General features: G+C 38.4%; 2 protein-coding genes across 2 annotated transcripts; one reads left to right on the top strand and one right to left on the bottom strand.

Annotated features, from left to right (window-relative positions):
* The first annotated feature begins 28 nt into the window (after positions 1–28).
* Positions 29–11,827, top strand: zpr1 (ZPR1 zinc finger). Its single transcript, XM_010865192.4, has 14 exons — positions 29–269; positions 416–577; positions 1,812–1,902; positions 4,851–4,921; positions 5,009–5,095; positions 5,347–5,469; positions 5,694–5,756; positions 5,846–5,912; positions 6,644–6,714; positions 6,966–7,055; positions 9,022–9,132; positions 9,556–9,645; positions 11,185–11,250; positions 11,382–11,827. Exons 1-14 carry the CDS (start codon positions 150–152, stop codon positions 11,493–11,495), a joined length of 1,326 nt encoding a protein of 441 aa, XP_010863494.1. The 5' UTR covers positions 29–149; the 3' UTR covers positions 11,496–11,827.
* Positions 11,828–12,009: 182 nt separating this feature from the next.
* Positions 12,010–12,934, bottom strand: LOC105006575 (histone H2A). The gene is given in 1 exon segment (NM_001311044.1): positions 12,010–12,934. A coding segment is annotated over 1 exon segment (387 nt). The 5' UTR covers positions 12,851–12,934; the 3' UTR covers positions 12,010–12,463.
* Positions 12,935–21,511: the final 8,577 nt, after the last annotated feature.

The raw sequence follows: 21,511 nt of genomic DNA, 5'->3' as shown, positions 1-21,511 counted from the left end.
CAAGATACCAGTTAAGAAGCTCATGTGTTGTAATTAGGAACGCAGGAAGTTTCGGAAACAACGTGTGGCGTTTGCGACATAACCGTTGGTGTATTATATATATTTATATATATATATATTTATATGTATCAACATCGTAAAGTGAAATAATGTCCCTCATAACAGAAGGAAATGTCCGTGGCGGTAGTGTTTTCAAGGAGATCAGTGCTGATGATGAAGACAATCAAACCACCGAAATTGAGAGCCTGTGCATGAATTGTTATCAAAATGTAAGTACCGTAGTGTAGCCAGCTCAACGTGAGCTAATTAGCTTGCTAGGTAACACGTCAAAGTGTTTTACTTAAATATTTGGAATTGTATTTCGCGGTATGATTGACTGTCACTGATATGGCATGTGTTGTCTCCATATTTTTAGGGATTGACACGTTTTCTTCTCACGAAGATACCCTTTTTCAAAGAAATTATCGTCAGTTCTTTTTCCTGCCCTAACTGCAGTTGGTCGAACACTGAAATCCAATCTGCTGGTCGCATACAGGATCAAGGCATTATCTACACTCTCAAAGTGAAGTCAAAACAGGTAGGTTACTCTAACTAGAGTGCTGCATTTCCCCCAGACATTATGTTCCCTACGTAGTAAATTGAGAACACTTCTCCTTCCTGTTTCTTTGGGTTAACTGTCTTTTTCAGGGACAGCACCACAGGATTATTCATCTTGTTAGTTCTGGTGTTACGACCAACAATCTTTAGTTTTTCTGGCCCAACATTCTTTACCACTTGGCTGCTCTGGACATGGTTTATTTAATTGTGTAAAATGTGTGTGTGAATCCGTGGCAGAAACAAACTTGTTTATACAGATGTACTGTATGGGTATTTTCTGGGAACATTGTTCAGATTTTCATCTATGGCTCCTGCAGCCTGAACCACTATTGTTCGTGGTTTTGGTTTTGTCAGGTACATTTTAAATATGTACCTACTCTGTCAGACCACGCTCACTTCTGTCAAATAGTGCATTAGCAGATTTAGTTTGTTTTTGGGATGTGCTGCAGGCTGGCTGTAATATATGTAATATATATGATAAGAGGATGAGGTACACTCTCTGACTTGTCTGCTATCACTCCCTAAATACCATCACATTATATTCCCTTTTGTGCTTTATTTTAAAAGAATGTTTCTGCTGAGTAGCAGTGGATGGATTTGAACCCATGCTATAGCAGTACCTGTCAAATGGACCACCGGACTCATGCCGTGCAGTTTTGACAAGATCGATAGGCTAGATACGTTCTCCTAATTATTGTGTAAATTTGGTGGACTCATTTTGGTTTATACCTGTAATTGGTGTTTTAACCATTTCACAACTTGATGATTACTGAAGTTTAAAATATGCTGTTGTGATTGTAGTACCAGCCAATGTATTAATCTAAGTGTTAAACATCTGCAATAACATTTCAAAGACGTCATTGTATACTGAACTAAAATAGAAACGCAACAATTCTATTTTTTGCTGAGTTACTCCCAGCTACCGTTGAAACCCGGATTCATCTGTGAACAGCACATCTCCAGCAAATGAATGGCTGTCGAAGGAGAGCATTTGCCCACTGAAGTTGGTTACAATGCTGAACTATCATCTTGAGAAATGATCACTTACATAGATAATAATATTTTTATGAGTATGGAAGACCTCTGGGATCTTTTTCGGCTTTGGAGCAACAACACATTTTTTCCCCAGTGTATTAGACTGAAAATATTGATGCACAGTTTTCTTTAAATGTTGTTGTATTATTAGATATTCAGTCTGTTATCTTGTTTTACAGGATATGAATCGAGAAATTGTTAAAGTGGACAGTGCTACTACCAGAATCCCTGAACTGGATTTTGAAATCCCTCCATACACACAGAAAGGATGTAAGTACTCAAATGTTTTAGTTTTGGAAATAAATATTCACTGTACATACAGCTGTTCCATGGCCACTAATACCCGTTGGCCTGAGAATTGCTAGCCCTGTCTCAAATCTACTGCATTACCTTTAGTGTGTTCATCCAATATATAGGCTTTTAGAGCAGAAATTATTTTTAGCTTTTAGTACTGTTATTGTTTCCTTTTATTTACACAGGTATTGAGGAGATTTAGAATCATTGGTGACTCAGCTCAAACTGGGGGGGAAAGGTGGTAACTTCCAGAGCGGGGTAGTCAATGGAACTGTGTTGTAGGCAAAATGTTTATCCAGTTGTTATACTAAGTCAAGCTGTGTGCCCTTACAGAGCCTTCTGAAAGTATTCCGACCAGCATTTTGTTGTTATGGACTTTATAGTCATAATAATTACATTCTATTTTTTCTCATTAATCAAGCAAATGTTTTGAATTTATTGAAAACACAATGTAAATATATCATACAGTGCCTTTATTTAGTACTTTCTGGAGTTTTTTTTTTTGGTTGTGATCACAGCTTTAAATTTACGTAGGTATGTCTCTACCAGCTTTGGACACCTGGATTTGGGTAGTTATTCCCATTCTTCCTTGTAGGATCTCCTTAAGCTGTGTGATATTCAGTGGGGAGTGTCAGTGAAATGAGATCTTCAGTTCTCCTCACAGATGTTCAAAGGGGTTCAAGTCCGAGCTTTGGCTGGGCCACTCATAGACATTCATGGACTTGTCCTGAAGCCATTCTATTGTTGTCTTGGCTGTGAACTTCAGGGCATTGTCATGCTGACCAATAAATCTAAGCCCCAGTTTGAGGTCCTGTGCACTCTGCATCAGGTTTTCTTTAATGACCTGTGTATTTCATATCCTTACCTGTCTCCCAGTCCGTTCTGCTGAGACACATCCTCATCAGGGATGCTTTGATATATTGCCTAGCAGTCAGTATCTGCTAATTATAGGCAAATATGTAATAATCGATGTCAGCAGATTGCTTTCAAATGGCTGATTATTTCTGACTGATTATTTCTTACTGTCTTTTTTTTTTTTGCTTGATTCATGTCCTATTGGATTATTGTTTATTCTCTGTTTCAGTCTCGTTGATTTAATACTTATTTACTAATCTAAATGCTTATCCAGGCATTGTATATTGTACAATTAAAGAATGTGTTTTGTCATCTTTTTTCTATTTATTTTATTTTGTTGTATGATAACATTTGTATGATTTCATTTGCATTTGTTGAAATTTAAAAGCCTTATCAGGGCACGCTGGTACAACATGACAAAACATCATTATTTATTTTGGCCAATGGTGTTGAAAGAAAATTGTCATTATCAGTGAACCATTTTCTTATCCGTGCATCTTTTATCGCCATAACATGTTGCTCTGACCACTGTGGATGGTAACTTTTTTTTATATAGGTTTAACTTTCTAAATCATGTCCAATTGATTGACTCCATTCAAGTTCTAGACATTTCAAAGTCAAGGATGATCAAAGGACACATGATGCAGCTGAGCTTAATTTGGAGTGTCATAACAAAGAATTGTGTACATAAGATATTTCCTTGTTTAATTTTCAATAAATTCAAAACAATTTATAAAAACATGTTCTAGCTTTATCATTATAGGTTATTGTTTATACAACCCCGTTTCCAAACAACTTGGGACGCTGCATAAAATGTAAATAAAAACAATGCAATAATGTGGTAATCATTTATCTCTATATTCATTTGAAAATAGTAGAAAGACAACACATCAAATGTTGAAACTGAGAATTATTATTGTTTTTGGAAAAATACATGCTCCTTTAGAATTTGATGGCCTCATCACATTTCAAAAAAGGAGCCATGCTGTTGTGATACGTGCAGAATGTGGTTTGGCATTGTCTTGCAGAAATAAGCAAGGCCTTCCCTGGAAAAGTCATAGTCTGGATGGCAGCATGTTTCTCCAAGACCTGTATCTATTGTTCAGCATTAATGGTGCCTTCACAGATGTGCTAGTCAGCCATGCCATGTGCACTAATGCACCCCCATACCATCACGGATGTTGGCTTTTGAACTGTGTAGTGATCACAAGCTGGATGGTCCTTCTCTTGTCTGGAACATGCAGCATCCATGATTTCCAAAAATAATTTCAAATTTTGATTTGTCATACCACAGGAAAGTTTTCTACTTCGCCTCAGTCCATCTTAAATGAGTTTGAGCCCAGAGAAGACTGCGGCGGTTCTGGATATTGTTTATGTATGGTTTCTTCTTTGCGTGGTTGCGTTTTAACGTGTTTTTGTGCATGCAGTGACCTACTGTGTGCACAGATAATGGTTTTTGGAAGTGTTCTTGAGGCCATGCAGTGATTTCCACTACAGAATCATGTCTGTTTTTAATGCATTGCCGTCTGAGGGCCCGGAGATTACGGCCATCCAATATTGGCTTGCATTCAGAGCATTCTCTGGATTCTCTGAAACTTTTAATGATATTATGTACCATAGATGATGAGTTCCCCATACTCTTTGCAATTTTACGTTGAGAAACGTTATTCTTAAATTGTTGCACTATTTGCCCATGCAGTCTTTCAGAGTAGTGAACCCCTCCCCATCCTCTCTGGAATGATCTTTTAATACCCAGCCATGTTACTGACCTGTTGCCAGTTGACCTAATTGGTTGTATGATATTCCACCTGGTTTATTTTTTATTTTTTTGCATTACATGTGTTGCTGGCATCAAATTCAAAGTCTGTATGTATTTTCCAAGAAACAATAATATTTCTGTTTCAACATTTGATATGTTGTCTTTGTACTACAAATAGGATTTGCGCACATCATTGCATTCTGTTTTTATTGACATTTTATGCAGCGTCCCAATGTTTTCGGAAACAGGGTTATAGATTGAGGGCAAAGTGAAGGTGTCTTAATACATTCCGACATTTCTTGCTCCCTAGCACTGTCGACAATCGAAGGACTGTTAGACCGTGCAGTTGCAGGTTTGAAGCAAGACCAGCCACTGAGAAAAGTATAAACTGTATTTGTTTACTTTGATTTCACAAAATGTAATAAGTACTTAACTGTTTGTTGACTAAATCATTTTTTACTGTTGAAGGTATCTGTACCAGAAGTTGCTGAGAAGATTGATGGGTTCATTGATGAATTGAATAAGTTAAAAGATGGTGAAAGGGAATTCACACTGGTGAGTCCAATTATCCCTCCAGCCTCACCTGTCTACTAGTTTGAAATTGCATGGAATTTAATTATGTTGGCTCTAATGTCAAGGTACTGGATCCCTGTGTATTCTTACAGTAGTATTAGACAACGATATAGACAATTAAATCGTTAATTGACATTATTTGTTTGACAATTAGTCAGCCAACAATGTTAATTTTACTTTGGATTACTTTCAGAGTGAACCTCTGTTAAATAAGCATTGGTTTGTTTTTCTAGATCATTGATGATCCATCTGGCAACAGTTTTGTGGAGAACCCCTTTGCGCCACAGAAGGATGAGTCACTCTCAATCAGCCACTACAAGAGAACTCCCCAACAGGACGCCCAGTTAGGAATAAAGGTGCGTCGTTTGACTTGACACATCACGCCTCTTGTTTAACATGGCATATCAGAAAGGCAGTGCCTCAGTTGCTGTTCACTTGATGCCTTGGGTCGATATGTTCGGAGTCATTACAGGTTCAAACCTGTAACATGGAAAACATGATTACTTTGTCATTTGGTTCACTACTAAAACATGTCTGGCATTAGAATAATGTGACAATGCATTTTATTTATTTTTCACAGGCTGAAGAAGAGGATGAGGAGGAGGAAAAGCCCAGTAATGACATTGACAGCATGAGGAATGAGGTAAAATGTGTAGATAGACATTTTGCTTTAAAATTTGACATTTTTCCTCAATAATTGACTTGTCCTGAGTAATCTAATTTCTCCCTCAGGTGTTAACATTTAATACAAATTGTCCTGAGTGCAATGCCCCAGCCTCAACCAATATGAAGCTTGTCCGTATCCTTTCCAGCCTGTTTGGTCGTCCCCAACAGTGGTGTTGTATAAGATTACACCTTTTTAAACAGAGTTTTCTTTTTATCAGACCACGGCAAATCAATATTATCAGTGCATTTGCATTGAAGCAAATACACCAATAATGGCCAGCACTGTTAAAAAAAATATGCTTAAAAAATGTGTGGTTTGAATTCTGAATGCTAATTGACTGATAACTGTGGTATATGGTGTACCCTGAGTATGACATCACTTTACTGTTTTAAATGCATTGGTAACTGGTTTTTGTAAGAGTAGTAAGGCGTCTTGTGCTTGTGGTATATCACCAATATACCACAGCTAAGCACATATTTAGAAATGATTAGGTGTAAGTGACACTGAAATTAGTCTTATCAGCTGTTGTACAGTCTGGTATAAAAATTAGGTATGTAATTCTAGTTGCAGTGGGGCTTCTTTAAGTCAGTAACACTGTACCTTGATGATTCAAACTTCCTCTTTATTCGTAAGGGGTCAAAACCCATTTAGCATTTTAAATCCTTGGGTGGTTTGAAACACATGTCCATGGGAAGATCACCCTGCTTTAATGCAGTTTACCCCTCTATTCATGGCTTAGCTGAATTATTTTGGTATGGCAAATCTGAAGAAGTTGAAGCAGTATATTTAAAGGTGCACATAGTTGGGGTTTATAGTGTTTTGTCTTGCAGAGTAGTAGGCATATCTCCTTAATATCTCTTCAGAAATTCCCCATTTCAAAGAAGTCATTATTATGGCAACAAATTGTGATGACTGTGGACATCGAACCAACGAAGTAAGTGACCTATTTTTTTAATGAAAAATGTCCCTTTTAAGCATTGGCTAACGTCAGTTTATGTTAGTAATGGCGTAATGTAAAACTGAACCATGAATGCGTTTCTGTGCGTCCATATACTTCTATGAAGGTCAGGAACTGTCTAATATGATGTTTGGTAATAGTCATGCACTTGATTTTATTTTCATGGCCTATTCATAGATATTGAAAATGTCCTAATACATTCCAACTTCACGTCTACTGTGGTTCAGGTGAAATCTGGGGGTGCCACAGAAGAACTAGGCACAAGGATAACCCTTCACATCACTGACGTGTCTGACATGTCCCGAGATCTCCTCAAGGTACCCCCTTCCATTGTCATTGTATTTTCTGGCATCATTTCGTTTTTATTCTTACTGCAGCATTCCTTAAGTTTGTGCTTTTGCCAACTCTATTGCTGCTATATTCATGACAATCAAAATTTGTGTGACTTTGTTTGACGGAGCAGCACATGCTTTGATCTTCACTGTTATAGCATTGTGCATTGTCTAGCAAGGAAATTCAGTTTAAAGCAGTTTAGTACAGTTCAGATTAATGCACTTTGTGGCATGGATGGAGATGCAAAGCAAGAGCTCTATCAGCCTACAGTCAAGGGTTTTTGACTTTCATAGATTAGTAAGCATATGTTAATATGTAGTTAACCTTTCTGTGTGTGCGCGTGGGTGCGCACAACGTGGGTTTAGAAAGTCACAACCTCCTTTCAACATGTTCACCTTTTGTTGCCTTACAGCCTCAAATGAAATTCCTCCTGCTTTATTTGCACACAGTAACTCAGAATTTCCCAGAAGAGAAAAATCTAAATTAAAACAGTAAAGTATCCTGTTTGGATAAGTGAGCAGCCCCCTTAGAATTGCAGTTGCGAACCTGCTGAGGTATAACCTTCCACCTTTCAGATCACGACTCAAACTAAATATCTTCCATCTGTGGTCAGCTGTAGTGACTTTAAATAGTTCAGAATAAAAGTTGTATTATAGAGGACTCCAATGCTTAGTTGTGCAGCTCAAAGGATAGAATCCATTATGGGTGAAAAGGTGCTTTCAAACAAGAAACCAGGCCAGCCTAGTTCAGCCGGCCCGCAATAAAGTGTTGAAAGGCTGTGTCTCTAACCACTATGCCACAGAGCTATACATTTGCTGGGTGTCGGTATAGCCTCTTGACATTATATAATGTCACGCATTAACATCACGCTATGTGTGACACCATTGTGTTAAACTGAGTAACGTTACTTATTAAGTCCACCACAAATAGAATCTATGTACTGTTTGGCTTTTGCCACTGGCCGTTTTAATAGCTTATCAGCCATTTGTGAATGACATTGATACAATAACTACTGTATCAATATAGGTGACAATAAAAGACTTTAGTCAAGTGAAAAGTTGAGAGAATCGTGTATAGTCAGCAAAGTTTTTGTCTATCCTGAACAAATCCTAAGACATAATTTGAAAATCCACCATAAATAGTCACAATATAACAGTAAACGGTTTCATTTTAGGCTTCTTATAACGTAGCTACTAAAGGTTGTAGCAAGCAAAGTTTTTGTCTATCCTGAACTAATCCTCTTTTGCCACTGGCTTATTAGCCATTAGTGAATGACATTGATACAGTATCAATTAATATGGTGACGATCACAGACTTCTTGAGAGAATCGTGTAGCCAGCGAAGTGTTAGACTATCCTGAACAAATCCTAATATCCACCAGAACAGTTTTATTTTAGGCTTCCTGTTACGTAGCTACTGAAGGTTGTAGCCAGCAAAACTTTTGTCTGTCCTGAACAAAACCTGAGTTGTTAATAATGTGTTTTGATTGTGACGGGAGTCAAACGCAGGACCTGTTGTTCTGTAGTCCACGACTTTAACCACTATGCTATTTAACAAGGGGTTGTCAGTCAGTTCAGTCCAGTGATATTCTCTCTTCTAGGCCGGTTCCACTTACACGGTCCAGCAATAATCTGACAATGTTGTGGAAAGGCACAGGTCAGAGGATGGACCTTAGTAGAAGAGGTCTTGACATTTCTTATGGGAAAAATGGAAAAACAACCACTATCACAATTTCTCACTTGGTTTTATGGGGATAATGATACATCAACTATTCTGGTATATAGCCTAGTAGTCGGTTCACCACCAGTTACAAGCCTCATTAAATAAATGGTAACCGGTAATCAAGGCTGATGGGGGGAAAAAGAGTGACAACACTGCATTTGTGAACACTTCACTTTAAAACAATATGTCAATGCCAAGTTGGTCCATGTCGTGGTTGTGTTTTTGCAGTCAGAGACATGCAGCATCCTCATACCTGAGCTGGAGTTTGAGTTGGGGATGGCGGCTGTCGGCGGCAAATTCACCACCTTGGAAGGACTTCTTAAAGACATCAAAGATCTGGTGAGAACTTTTTATGCTTTATTCAGACTCTTGGAGTGATAAATGTATGAGGAGGGACAGTAAAGAGTGTACACAGGAGTTAGTCTCTAGTCATTACCGGAGAGTTGTGTATTTTTTTAACATCTAATCATTGACTTTACAAGACCGGTGATAGCTACTTCATTAAGTGAAATGTCATTATCGTTAATGGGTTGTATGAGTGTTCCACCATATAGTTCTTTACCTGTTATTTGTGAGGTCACTATGTTCACATGAATGACTAAAATGTCAAAAGTTTGATTTGTTTAATCCTAAAACTGAACCAAAAGCAGCACAACAGCCATTGTTACAGGTTGGTCTGGAACCACTGGACTATGGTCTGTTTTACTGTGGACTCAAGATATTCACATGTATCCACCACCATGTTGTTCTGTGTTCATCCAGATTGTTTCCAAAAATCCCTTCACTTGTGGAGACAGCTCCACTTCAGATCGAACAGAGAAACTGAAGCTTTTTGGTCAGAAGATCGACCAGGTTAGTGGCATACATTCTTGGAATGTGACTGTTTTGTTTGGAACCAGATTTTGTCAAACTTGTGATTCATTACCTTGATGTACTTACACATTCCAATGTATTTAGAACTGTGAACAATGTGACTAATCACCAGTTTTGGGGTAATTTTTGTTACTTCAAATGTACCACATCCCAAAACGTCACGCACAATAGACTGAACCAGACACAAACATAGTTTCTCACCAAAGAGGGGGCAAAAAATGTTTTAATAGCTAAAATTAATAAACGTTTGAATGGTCTCAGTCATTAGGTTAGACCTTTTGCCCACCTGGATTAGCCAACCCTTTAAGTAAACTTAACACACAAACAACAAACTCACAAATCAGAACCTCTGAGAAGTGATTTCACCTATAGGATAGATACAAATAGTTTTTTACACTAGTCAGAGCGTAGGCTTACATTTTTTTATGAATGCATGATCAGGAAGACTTGCACCACAGTCTGTAGAACATAAATAGTCATGTCTCACACACCGATGTCTTTTCCATATGATATTTCTTCACGTAACCAACTTGTGCTAGGCATCATTAGATCATTATGTGACACATGACACTAATAGCCACAAAATAAGGATTGTATGAGCAGAGACGCAAAGCTAAATAAACCCTATTACCACATTGTACACTGAGATTTTTCATTCGCATCTAAGCCAAACTGCTAGCCTATTCCCTTCATTTTTCTTTGCATTATTATGTTATTAGAATGTACCTACATCACATCATGTGGGCAGCAGCAATATAGGAAGAATAATGCAGCACCGGAATCTTGTTCCCAGACACTTCCACCCAAGTGCGCTGTGCAATAAACTCAGGTCTAGCTTTGCAAAATATGTTTATCCAGGCAGGAAAGAAATAGCATATTAATAAGTCTTTGATCAATAATTCTAATATATTACTAAAATTAGAAGCATACTCTGTTACATTACTCATTACCATAAAAAGTCATTATTATTATTACTACTACTGTAATGTGTTACATTGTAAGGTGTTACCCTCAACACTGGTAATCATACATGGATAGGTTTTAGTTTTTTGCATTTGATTTGTGAACTTAAAATAACTCATTGGCTAGTTGTCTCACACAAAAAAAAAATTTGTAACTATTAGATCCAATGATCTCAATTATAGTTATTGCCAGGCTTGTAAATGTTATCAATTGGTAGAGCAGTTGTTTACTAACCGTGTTACTACACTGCAAATGCATTGAAACATCTTTGTTAATTTACAGTATATACATTTTAACTTCAGTTTATTGAATACAGTGTTAAGTATACTGACCCTCAATCATCCAACAGCTATTAGTTAGTTAATATTTAGACATGGAATTTTTATTTAGCTAAACTTTATAACTACATATGTGGGATACTTACATGTGTAGCAAGGCAACAAAGCAGCATTATTAAATGCAGAACAGTCTAGCACCCAAGCTAAATCTGTTGTATCTCAGAGTGCATTGTAAGCTGGATTGGGACTTTAACCTCTTTTTTTTTTAATATTATAGATCATGGCAGGAGAAATGGATGTGCACATTGTTCTTGATGACCCTGCAGGGAACAGCTATCTCCAGGTAAAAGGCAACCGTACTCAGACCTTTTAAAGGTTTCAATACATTCTCATCTCCAGTTATTAATTTGGTTTCATTAATCACACATTTCCCAACCTTGTTCATTAATGTACTGTCTGAACATTTGCCTGCAGAATGTTTATGCACCTGACCCAGACCCAGAGATGACCACTGAGAAGTATACCAGGACATTTGAGCAGAACGAAGACCTTGGTCTCAATGACATGAAGACTGAAGATTATCAGTAGTGACAAAGGCAGCAGTACAAAATGTTGACCTTAAAAGAATGCATCCCATACATTTATTTCAGGTATTATCCCTCACTGAAGTTTACTTGCAGTTACAAGGGCATGTGGCCCAGATGTCTTATGGTTTTCATTTTTGGAAAGTTTGACACCATAATATTGATAACATTAGTCAATATGGTGTGAAATGTTTATATACTTTAAGAAATACAAAACATCCAATTATGGCTACATTATCATATGGGACTGTTTTGAGTCCATGGAATTTACCCTGTTACCCTGAGATGTTCTGTTTAATGGAAATAAAGCAAAAGCATACTGGTTGCTGTATACATTTTTGCTCAATTCCTGGGTTTAATTTATGCTTTCTGTAAACCTATAAAATGTAGTACTCTTCAATTCAAAACACTACAATTATTTAAATAACATTCGAGAATAAAGCCTCTAGATGTGTCCTTTGTTCATGGAGCCCTTTTTGAAATTCCCCATATTGTGAATAAAGACTGGAAATGACGTTACTGTGCGTGCCCTGTACCAGAAGGCTACAGATCATTTATTGAAATAAACAAAAGACAAATAAACATGCCTGATGGCATCTACATAGTTTAACACAATGCTAAATAAAAACAGCCCCAATATTGGTCGATAAAGATCTACAATTAAATATCTGGTGTTATTAACTCCCCCCCTCAAATGCGCCACCATACTGTAGTTCAGATCCAGGAGAGCACAATGGCGACTGGTAAACGATAATTTCACTTCAATGGCGACGACATTTTCACGTATATAAATTGTCCAAATGGTAAACGACGGTGGGTAGGCTATGCATGGTTGAAACCAGTAACACAAAGCATTGTCCGTCTGCAAGCCTACCTATGTATTTGGTACGCTGGCATTGTACAGGAGGCTAAACAGAATTGTGTGGCTCTTGAATGAGCTCAGCTTCTGTGGTGACATTGTTTTCAAGCTGGTTACTTGCTCTTTGCTGGCTTTTCAGTCTTCTTGGGTAGGAGAACAGCCTGAATGTTTGGCAATACTCCTCCTTGCGCGATGGTGACACCACCTAAAAGCTTGTTGAGCTCCTCGTCGTTTCGGACAGCCAGCTGAAGGTGGCGGGGAATGATCCTTGTCTTCTTGTTATCCCTTGCAGCGTTGCCAGCCAGCTCGAGGATCTCAGCCGTTAGATATTCCAAAACTGCAGCCAAATACACTGGAGCTCCAGCACCCACACGCTCCGCGTAGTTCCCTTTGCGCAGTAACCTGTGGACCCGTCCTACGGGGAACTGAAGCCCGGCGCGAGATGAACGTGACTTTGCCTTAGCTCTAGCCTTTCCCCCAGTTTTGCCTCTACCAGACATGGTATTAAGTTGGATACAATTTTAATTAAAAAAAATGGACAGTGGCCCTTTCAAGAAAACAGCGACTTCCTTTCTTGCTTTTACGTAATGCAACTGAGGGCGTACGTATTTATATCTGAAAAGTCATTCTGATTGGACGGACACGTTGAAAATACTTTAACCAATAGTAATGAACCACTTAATTCAAGTGTCCAATAGCAAGAGCGTCACTTTCCATATAAATTTGCATTGGGAAATGTTATATATACAACTCTGAAAAAAAATTAAGAGACCACTACAAAATTATCCGTTTCTCTGGTTGTATTGTTCGTAGGTATGTGTTTGAGTTAAATCAACAGTTTTGTTTTATTCTACAAACTACTGACAACATTACTCCCAAATTCCAAATAAAAATATTGTCATTTAGAGTATGTATTTGTAGAAAATAATAAACAACTGGTCAAAATAACCAAAATAATATACATTGTTTTCAGACCTCAAATGATGCAAATAAAACAAATTCATTTTCGTTTTTCAACAACAAAATACTAATGTTTTAACTTAGAAAGAGTTCAGAAATCAATATTTGGTGGAATAACCCTGATTTTTAATCACAGCTTTCATGCTCCTTGGCATGCTCCCCACCAGTCTGTCACATTGCTGTTGGGTGACGTTATGCCACTCCTGGCACAAAAATTCAAGTAGTTCAGCTTTGTTTGATGGCTTGTGACCATCCATCTTCCTCTTGAGGTTTTCAATGGGGTTCAGGTCTGGAGATTGGGCTGGCCATGACAGGGTCTTGACCTGGTGATCCTCCATCCACACCTTGATTGACCTGGCTGTGTGGCATGGAGCATTGTCCTTCTTGAAAAACCAATTCTCAGAGTTGGGGAACATTGCCAGAGCAGAAGGAAGCAGGTGTTCTTCCAGGATAACCTTGTACTTTGCTTGATTCATGCGTCCTTCACAAAGACAAATCTTCCCGATTCCAGCCTTACTGAAGCATCCCCAGATCATCACCAATCCTCCACCAAATTTCACAGTGGGTGCTAGACACTGTGGCTTGTAGGCCGCTCCAGGTCTCCGTTTAACCATTAGCCGACCAAGTGTTGGGTAAAGTTGAAGATTTGACTCGTCAGAGAAGATTACCTTACCCCATTCCTCTATTGTCCAATCCTTATGGTCTTTTGCAAACTTCAGCCTGGCTCTTCTTTGCTTCTCATTGATGAAGGGCTTTTTCTAGCTTTGCATGATTTCAGCCCTGCCCCTAGGAGCCTGTTTCAAACCGTCCTCACAGTGCACTTCACCCCAGCTGCTGTTTGTCATTATTTTTGTAGGTCACTTGATGTCATCCTACGGTTGTTGAGTGACATTCAAATAAGTTGACGGTCATCATCAAATTACCTTTGAGGCACTACTTTCACTGTTTTGCCATGCAGCTGGTCCTATTGCAAGAGGATAGTGATGACCACAGCAGTGTTTTTTTATACTTTTCCTTGTTAAATTAAATTTGGTTCAGTTAATCACCTAATCTGTTCCTGATTAAGTAAAATGAGGTGTGCCTGTATTGGAATTTAACAGACACTGGAATGTAATGGCTGCCATACATGTAGAGAAGCTGATTTAATAAAAATTAGGAGTGGTCTCTTAATTTTTTCCCAGAGCTGTATATAAACACTGTTTATTCCCTAGACCAGTGATGAGAATTCTGAGTGTTTGAGGTGAGCCAGCTGATTTGATTTCTGAATGACTCTTTACATTTTAAGCATTTTAATCAATGATTAAAAGCTATTAGACCCCTTTTTTCTTTGTAAAAACTGTCATTTGGAGGCAGAACATTGGGAAGTTTTAGGTTTTCTTGACTTGTTGGTAATTCTGGTGGTAGCCCATGTCAGGACTGATGACATGGCACTGGCAAGTTAGGTTAATTAACGTTGCAGGTTGGTACAATGAGGTTATGGGTAAGAAAATAGTTGTCCAAAGATTGGACAAGGTGCAGGATAGTCCACTGGCGTATCAGGTCATCTTTTCATGTCCAGACAGTGAAAGCATTTGGCACAGTTGAGTGATCTGATACCAGTATATTGGTCCAATACTAAATAAACCCTAAGCCTTACACAATATTCACTTGTGGAGATTGTGATTGGAATATGTAATATGGGAAATCTTAGCCGTAGCCTATTCAATGGCAGTTCAGTTGGCAGAGCATGGCAATTGCAACAGCAGTATTCTGGGTTCAATTCCCACAGGGGGACAGTATGAAAAGACATTTAAAACCAGGAAAGGAACTAGGCAAGCCTTGTTCAGCCGGCCCGCCATGAGAAGGGATAAATGTTGTTGTCCCTGGCTTGTTTCAATACACAGTGTTCTGTGGCAAACTGTGTCTTTAACCATTACACTATTTAAACAGTGAAAATTTAACTTTTAACTTTTTTGCTGAAATAACGTGGTGAACAGAATGTTTATTAATGGAACTTAAGTGTATTCTTGTACAAAGATTCCTGTAGATGGCTAGCAAATAGCTATACAGTACCTGTAATGAAAACAATGACTCCAGTCACTCCATGGCTGGTTTGTTTCTTTAGAAAACAATAACAATATATAACTTAATACAATTTAAATATTGTTGTAATGGCTGAAAAGTACTGAGTGGATAAATATTTTAAAGAGACAGAAACTGATCCAGGATCAAAATATTGAAGGTCAGGGATGTTCCCACAAGACCACATAGCCAGTGCTGGTAGTTAGTTTAGCTCTGTATTGTCTCTTTTAACTTTTACCCCAGCCATTACATTTTTGCTGAAATAATGTGGGCAACAGAACCTTCATTAACCCAACTAAAGTGTACTCTTTTACAAATATGTCTGTAGATGGTTATCCATATAATAACAGTTGAATAGCTAACCACTACGCTATGTGAACTACGAGGAAATTGAAAGCGTTATTGAATCTCTAATCGAATACAACATACTACGTACAAGTACCTATGTACATCGCGGATGATGGTGAAGTACGTATTGTTTTGTATATAGTAAGCTAGTATGCCAGTATTAAGGCCGATTGGGACATACTACCTCGTCAGAAAATTGCATCACGACATTAGATCATTTTGTATATTACCCCAAAAATAATGCACGGTTGTTTACTTTAAAAATCCACCAGAAATAGTCGTAATCGTAAACAGTTCTATTTTAGACTTACTGTAACGTATATACTGAAGCTTGCAGCCAGCAAATCTTTAGTCCATACAGGATGTTGCAAAGATCGAACACCACATGGCAATCCACGTCTCTAACAACTATGCTATTTAACAATGCATAGTCAGTCAATCGTTCTGTCTGTCTGTGTCGGTGACATTCGCTCTTCTTGACCAGGTCCACTTACAGTACTGTAATTCACTCTGGTTAAAAGAATCTGCTAAAGGATGTAAATGCTAGAATGCCCAATGATTTCTTACTAGTTGCCCTGCCATTCTTTTAGAAACTGCTCAATCAGCTTTACTAGTCTCCCATTGGAAACAACAGCATACTTGGCTGCATCCCAACCTCTTACGTGTTCTATTAAAAATAGTAATTTACAAGGATTTTCCATGACAATTAAATAATTTATTATCAGATAACTGAACCACTTGCATGTGAAACTTTATTCCTCATGTCTTCCTGACCTTTGGTGGCCTTATTTTCCACATTGTCCCGCATTTCATTACATGAAAAAGTATTTTAATTGTACATTCTGTGGTAAGTTTCCAGAGACTCGTAGGTTTTTAATGTAACCTATGACAGATACTGTAGCTATAGACGGCAGGGTATCCTAGTGGTAAGGAACCATGTGCCAGCAAACAAAAGGTTGCTGTTTCAAATTGCTACAAGGTAAAAAAAAAAAACCTGTTGCTCAGTATCTGAACAAAACATTAACCCTACTTGTTCCCATGTTGTTGCTTTAAATATGAATTTGTTCATAGCATACTTGCCTGGTAAAACAACTTTAAAAATGCAATTATTTAAATTACCAAAAAATAATCATTTTAAGATTATACGTTGTGTTTGTCCTTTAAGTTATTTATGTAACATGTCCATGTACCCCTAGTCTGATTGCTCTTTGTATACCATTTATGTATATTTGTGTTCCCCTGTTATATTTGTATGCATCAGTATTGCATATTTGTGCATTTGAGCTGACTTTATATTGGTTAGAAATAATGTTACTGCTGACAACAATATTGTCCTTGATTGGACCATGAGATGGGGTAGGCATGCCCCATCTAGCCACAACAGAAGAAAGGTAAACAAATACATGGCCATAACTACCAATATAATTGAGACATGCTGCCCAGGATGTATTGAAATGTTTGAGATGGTCTGGAGAAGGCAAAAAAATATATATCTCACTTATGCCACATGTACATATGTGTATTTATTCTCACTTTCAGTATATTATATTAAAACATCTCAAATATTTCATAATGTTAGCACATGGTTTTTAGTATCATGTGTATCAATGTATCAATTTGAAAATCCAGATACCAGGATTTGTGACATACAGCCAGTGAATGAGGGGATCAGGCAGGAATGTAGACATTTATGTAAGACCATCTGAAGGCCACGCAGTCTCTTGTGTCTAAAAAGGAACTGATCCAGCTCAATTGCTCCGGTGACACTGGCAACAGGACCAGTGTTTTTGTCTAGCTGGGTGTGTCCTTTATTCTAACTGTTACAAGTCATCTCAGGGAGAATGTTGTTCAAGAAAGCGTAATAGCCTGTAGTATGAAGGAAAGAGGAAAACAAGAACAATATATGAAATATGTATGTTTTATTATCATTTACAAAAGGACCTTCTTAACTGAACCTAGGAACATTTTCAAATATAGGAAAGCCCCAGAACTATGTGTTCCAGAAAAAAAGTTGAATATAGTTAGGTCCAGAAATAAAGGGATACTGATACAAGTTTTATAGTTTTGACTGTTTACCAAAATATATTCAAGTTGCAGTTAAATAATGAATATGGTTTAGGAATTACAGCTATATTTAGGCACCAAAAGTAATTGGACAGTTGACTCCAAAGCTCTTTCATGGTCAGGTGTGGGCTATTCCTTCATTAATTCTTCATCAATTAAGCAGCTAAGTCTGGAGTTGATTTCAGGTGTGGCATTCACATTTGGAAGTTGTTGCTGTGAACCCACAACATGCAAAGGAGTGAAACAGGACATCCTTAGGCTGCACATTTTTTTAATCCATCATAGAGATAGCAGGAACATTAGGAGTGGCCAAATCAACAGGTTGGTACATTCTGAGAAAAAAAGAACACACTGGTGAGCTCTGCAACACAAAATGGCCTGGACGTCCACGAAAGACCACAGTGGTGGATGATCATAGGACCCTTTCCATGGTAAAGAAAAACCCCTTCACAACATCCAGCCAAGTGAAGAACACTCTCCAGGATGAAGGCATATCGTTATCCAAGTCTACCATAAATAGACTTCACAAGAGCAAATACAGAGGGTTCACCACAAGGTGCAAACCATTCATAAGCCTCGAGAATAGAAAGGCCACATTAGACTTTGTCCAGTTCTGGAACAGCATTCTTTGGACAGATGAAACTGAGATCAACCTGTACCAGAATGGTGGGAAAAATAAAGTATGGAGAAGGCTTGGAACAGCCCATGATCCAAAGCACACCACATCTGTAAAACATATGGGAGGCAGTGGGATGTCATGAGCATGCATGGCTTCCCATGGCACTGGGTCATTAGTGTTTACTGATGATGTGACAGAATACAAAAGCAGTTAGATTAATTCTGAAATGTATAGGGATATATTGTCTTCTCAAATTCAGCCAAATTCACCGAAGTTGATTGGATGGCGCTTCACTTTACAGATAGACAATGACCTAAAACATACTGCAAAAGCAACCCTGGTTTATTTTAAGGCAAAGTGGTATATTCTGCAATGGCCGTGTCAATCACCTGATGTCAACCTGATTGACCATGCATTTCACTTGCTGAAGACAAAACCTAAGGCAGAAAGACCCACAAACAACTGAAGACAGCTGCAGTAAAGGCCTGGCAAAGCATTACAAAGGAGGAAACCCAGTGTTTGGTGATGTCTATGCGTTCTAGACTTCAAACAGTCATTGCCTGCAAAGGATCCTCGACAAAGTATTATAAATGAACATTTTATTTATGATTGTGTTAATTTATCCAATTACATTTGAGCCCCTGAAATAAGGAGACTGTGTATGAAAATGGTTGCGATTCCTAAACGTTTCATTTTATATTTTTGTTCAACCTCTTCAATTAAAGCTGTAGGTCTGCACTTCAATTGGATCTCGGGTTGTTTCATTTCAAATCCATTGTGGTGGCGTACAGAGCCAACATTAAGAAAATTGTGTCGGTGTCCAAATATTTCCGGACCTAACTGTATCTCCTTTGCCATGATTAAAAGATATATTTTTCTATAAGGCATAGCAATAAAAGGTTAATGAAAGTCCAATTGCTGAATCATCCGATGAAAATTTGTTGCAGTACAAATAGGCTTAGCGCAGTTTGAGGTTGGTGTTGAACATGGTTACTTTATCTTTTAGCCACCCCATGTGCTTCGGATGACACATTTCCATTTTTAAGTCTCCCAAGTCTGCCGAAGATTCCTGCAATCAGGCAAGGCCGTCAGCGGACACTGGATTCCACCAAATTGTTTGAGGGTAAAAACAGGATTTTACTTTGATGCAAAATAACAAATGCTTTGGGAGCTCATCTAACTGGTCAAGGATCCAAAATAAACAATAACCGCCACTGTGTGTTTAGTTGTGATTATAACCTGTGTCAACTTACAATATTGAAAATAATCATAATTATAATAATACTTGGAAATAGTGCACATTGCAGTGGAATACAAGCACATTCCACATATTTCAGACCAGTCTAAATTTTTTAGAGTTGAAATGGCATTTCTACGTGGAAAGTTTCCATTTCGCAAGTCTGACAAACATGGCAGTACATTGATATACAGCTCCAGAAAAAATGAAGAGACTACTGCACCTTTTTCTTTCCTTTCCAAAACGGTTGAAAAGGAAAGTTTTGTGTGAGGAACAGAAGGGTTAAAATTAAGAGACCACTGCAATTTGTACGCTTTTGTTCCTCACACAAAGCTTTCCTTTTCAACTTTTTTGGAAAGGAAAGAAAAAGGTGCAGTGGTCTCTTAATTTATTCCAGAGCTGTATTTACAGTGGGGAGAACAAGTATTTGATACACTGCCGATTTTGCAGTTTTTCCCACTTACAAAGCATGTAGATGTCTGTAATTGTTATCATAGGTACTCTTCAACTGTGAGTGACGGAATTTTAAACAAAAATCCAGAAAATCACATTGTATGATTTTTAAGTAATTAATTGGCATTTTATTGCATGACATAAGAATCTGATACATCAGAAAAGCAGAACATAATTTTTGGTGCAGAAACCTTTGTTTGCAATTACAGAGTTCATACGTTTCCTGTAGTTCTTGACTAGGTTGCACACACTGCAGCAGGGATTTTGGCCCACTCCTCCATACAGACCTTCTCCAGATCCTTCAGGTTGCGAGGCTGTCTCTGGGCAATACGGACTTTCAGCTCCCTCCAAAGATTTTCTATTGGGTTCAGGTCTGGAGACTGGCTAGGCCACTCGAGGACCTTGAGATGCTTCTTACGGAGCCACTTCTTAGTTGCCCTGGTGTTTCGGGTCGTTGTCATGCTGGAAGATCTTCAATGCTCTTACTGAGGGAAGGAGGTTGTTGGCCAAGGTCTCGCGATACATGGCCCCATCCATCCTCCCCTCAATACGGTGCAGTTATCCTGGTCCCCTTTGCAGAAAAGCATCCCCAAAGAATGATGTTTCCACCTCCATGCTTCACAGTTGGAATGGTGTTCTTGGGGTTGTACTCATCCTTCTTCTTCCTCCAAACACTGCGAGTGGAGTTTAGACCAAAAAGCTCTATTTTTGTCTCATCAGACCACATGACCTTCTCCCATTCCTCCTCTGGATCATCCAGATGGTCAATGGCAAACTTCAGACGGACCTGGACATGCGCTGGCTTGAGCAGGGGGACCTTGCGTGTGCTGCAGGATTTTAATCCATGACGTCGTAATATGTTACTAATGGTTTTCTTTGAGACTGTGGTCCCAGCTCTCTACAGGTCATTGACCAGGTCCAGCCATGTAGTTCTGGACTGATCCCTCACTTTCCTCATGATCATTGATGCCACACAAGGTGAGATCTTGCATGGAGCTCCAGCCCAAGGGAGATTGACCATCACCTTGAACTTTTTCTAATAATTGCGCCAACAGTTGTTGCCTTCTCACCAAGCTGCTTGCCTATTGTCCTGTAGCCCATCCCAACCTTGTGCAGATCTACAGTTTTATCCCTGATGTCCTTACACAGCTCTCTGGTCTAGGCCATTGTGGAGAGGTTGGAGTCTGTTTGATTGAATGTGTGGACAGGTCTCTTTTATACAGGTAACAAGTTTAAACAGGTGCAGTTAATACATGTAATGAGTGGAGAACAGTAGGTCTGTGAGAGCCGGAATACTTACTGGTTGGTAGGTGATCAAATACTTATGTCATGCAATAAAATGCCAATAAATTACTTAAAAATCATACAATGTGATTTTCTGGATTTTTGTTTAAGATTCCGTTTCTCACAGTTGAAGTG

This window comes from Esox lucius, chromosome 7 (genome assembly GCF_011004845.1).
Source record: "Esox lucius isolate fEsoLuc1 chromosome 7, fEsoLuc1.pri, whole genome shotgun sequence".
NCBI classification, from domain to species: domain Eukaryota; kingdom Metazoa; phylum Chordata; class Actinopteri; order Esociformes; family Esocidae; genus Esox; species Esox lucius.
Note: the sequence above shows the minus strand (reverse complement) of the source record. Positions and strands in the feature narration are given on the sequence as shown.

Excerpts from the sequence above, each read along its gene's own strand:
- zpr1 (XM_010865192.4), top strand. The coding sequence starts at position 150 with ATGTCCCTCATAACAGAAGGAAATGTCCGTGGCGGTAGTGTTTTCAAG. Across the intron at positions 270-415 it reads GCATGAATTGTTATCAAAAT|GGATTGACACGTTTTCTTCT; the intron begins GTAAGTACCGTA and ends CCATATTTTTAG. Across the intron at positions 9,133-9,555 it reads TTAAAGACATCAAAGATCTG|ATTGTTTCCAAAAATCCCTT; the intron begins GTGAGAACTTTT and ends GTGTTCATCCAG.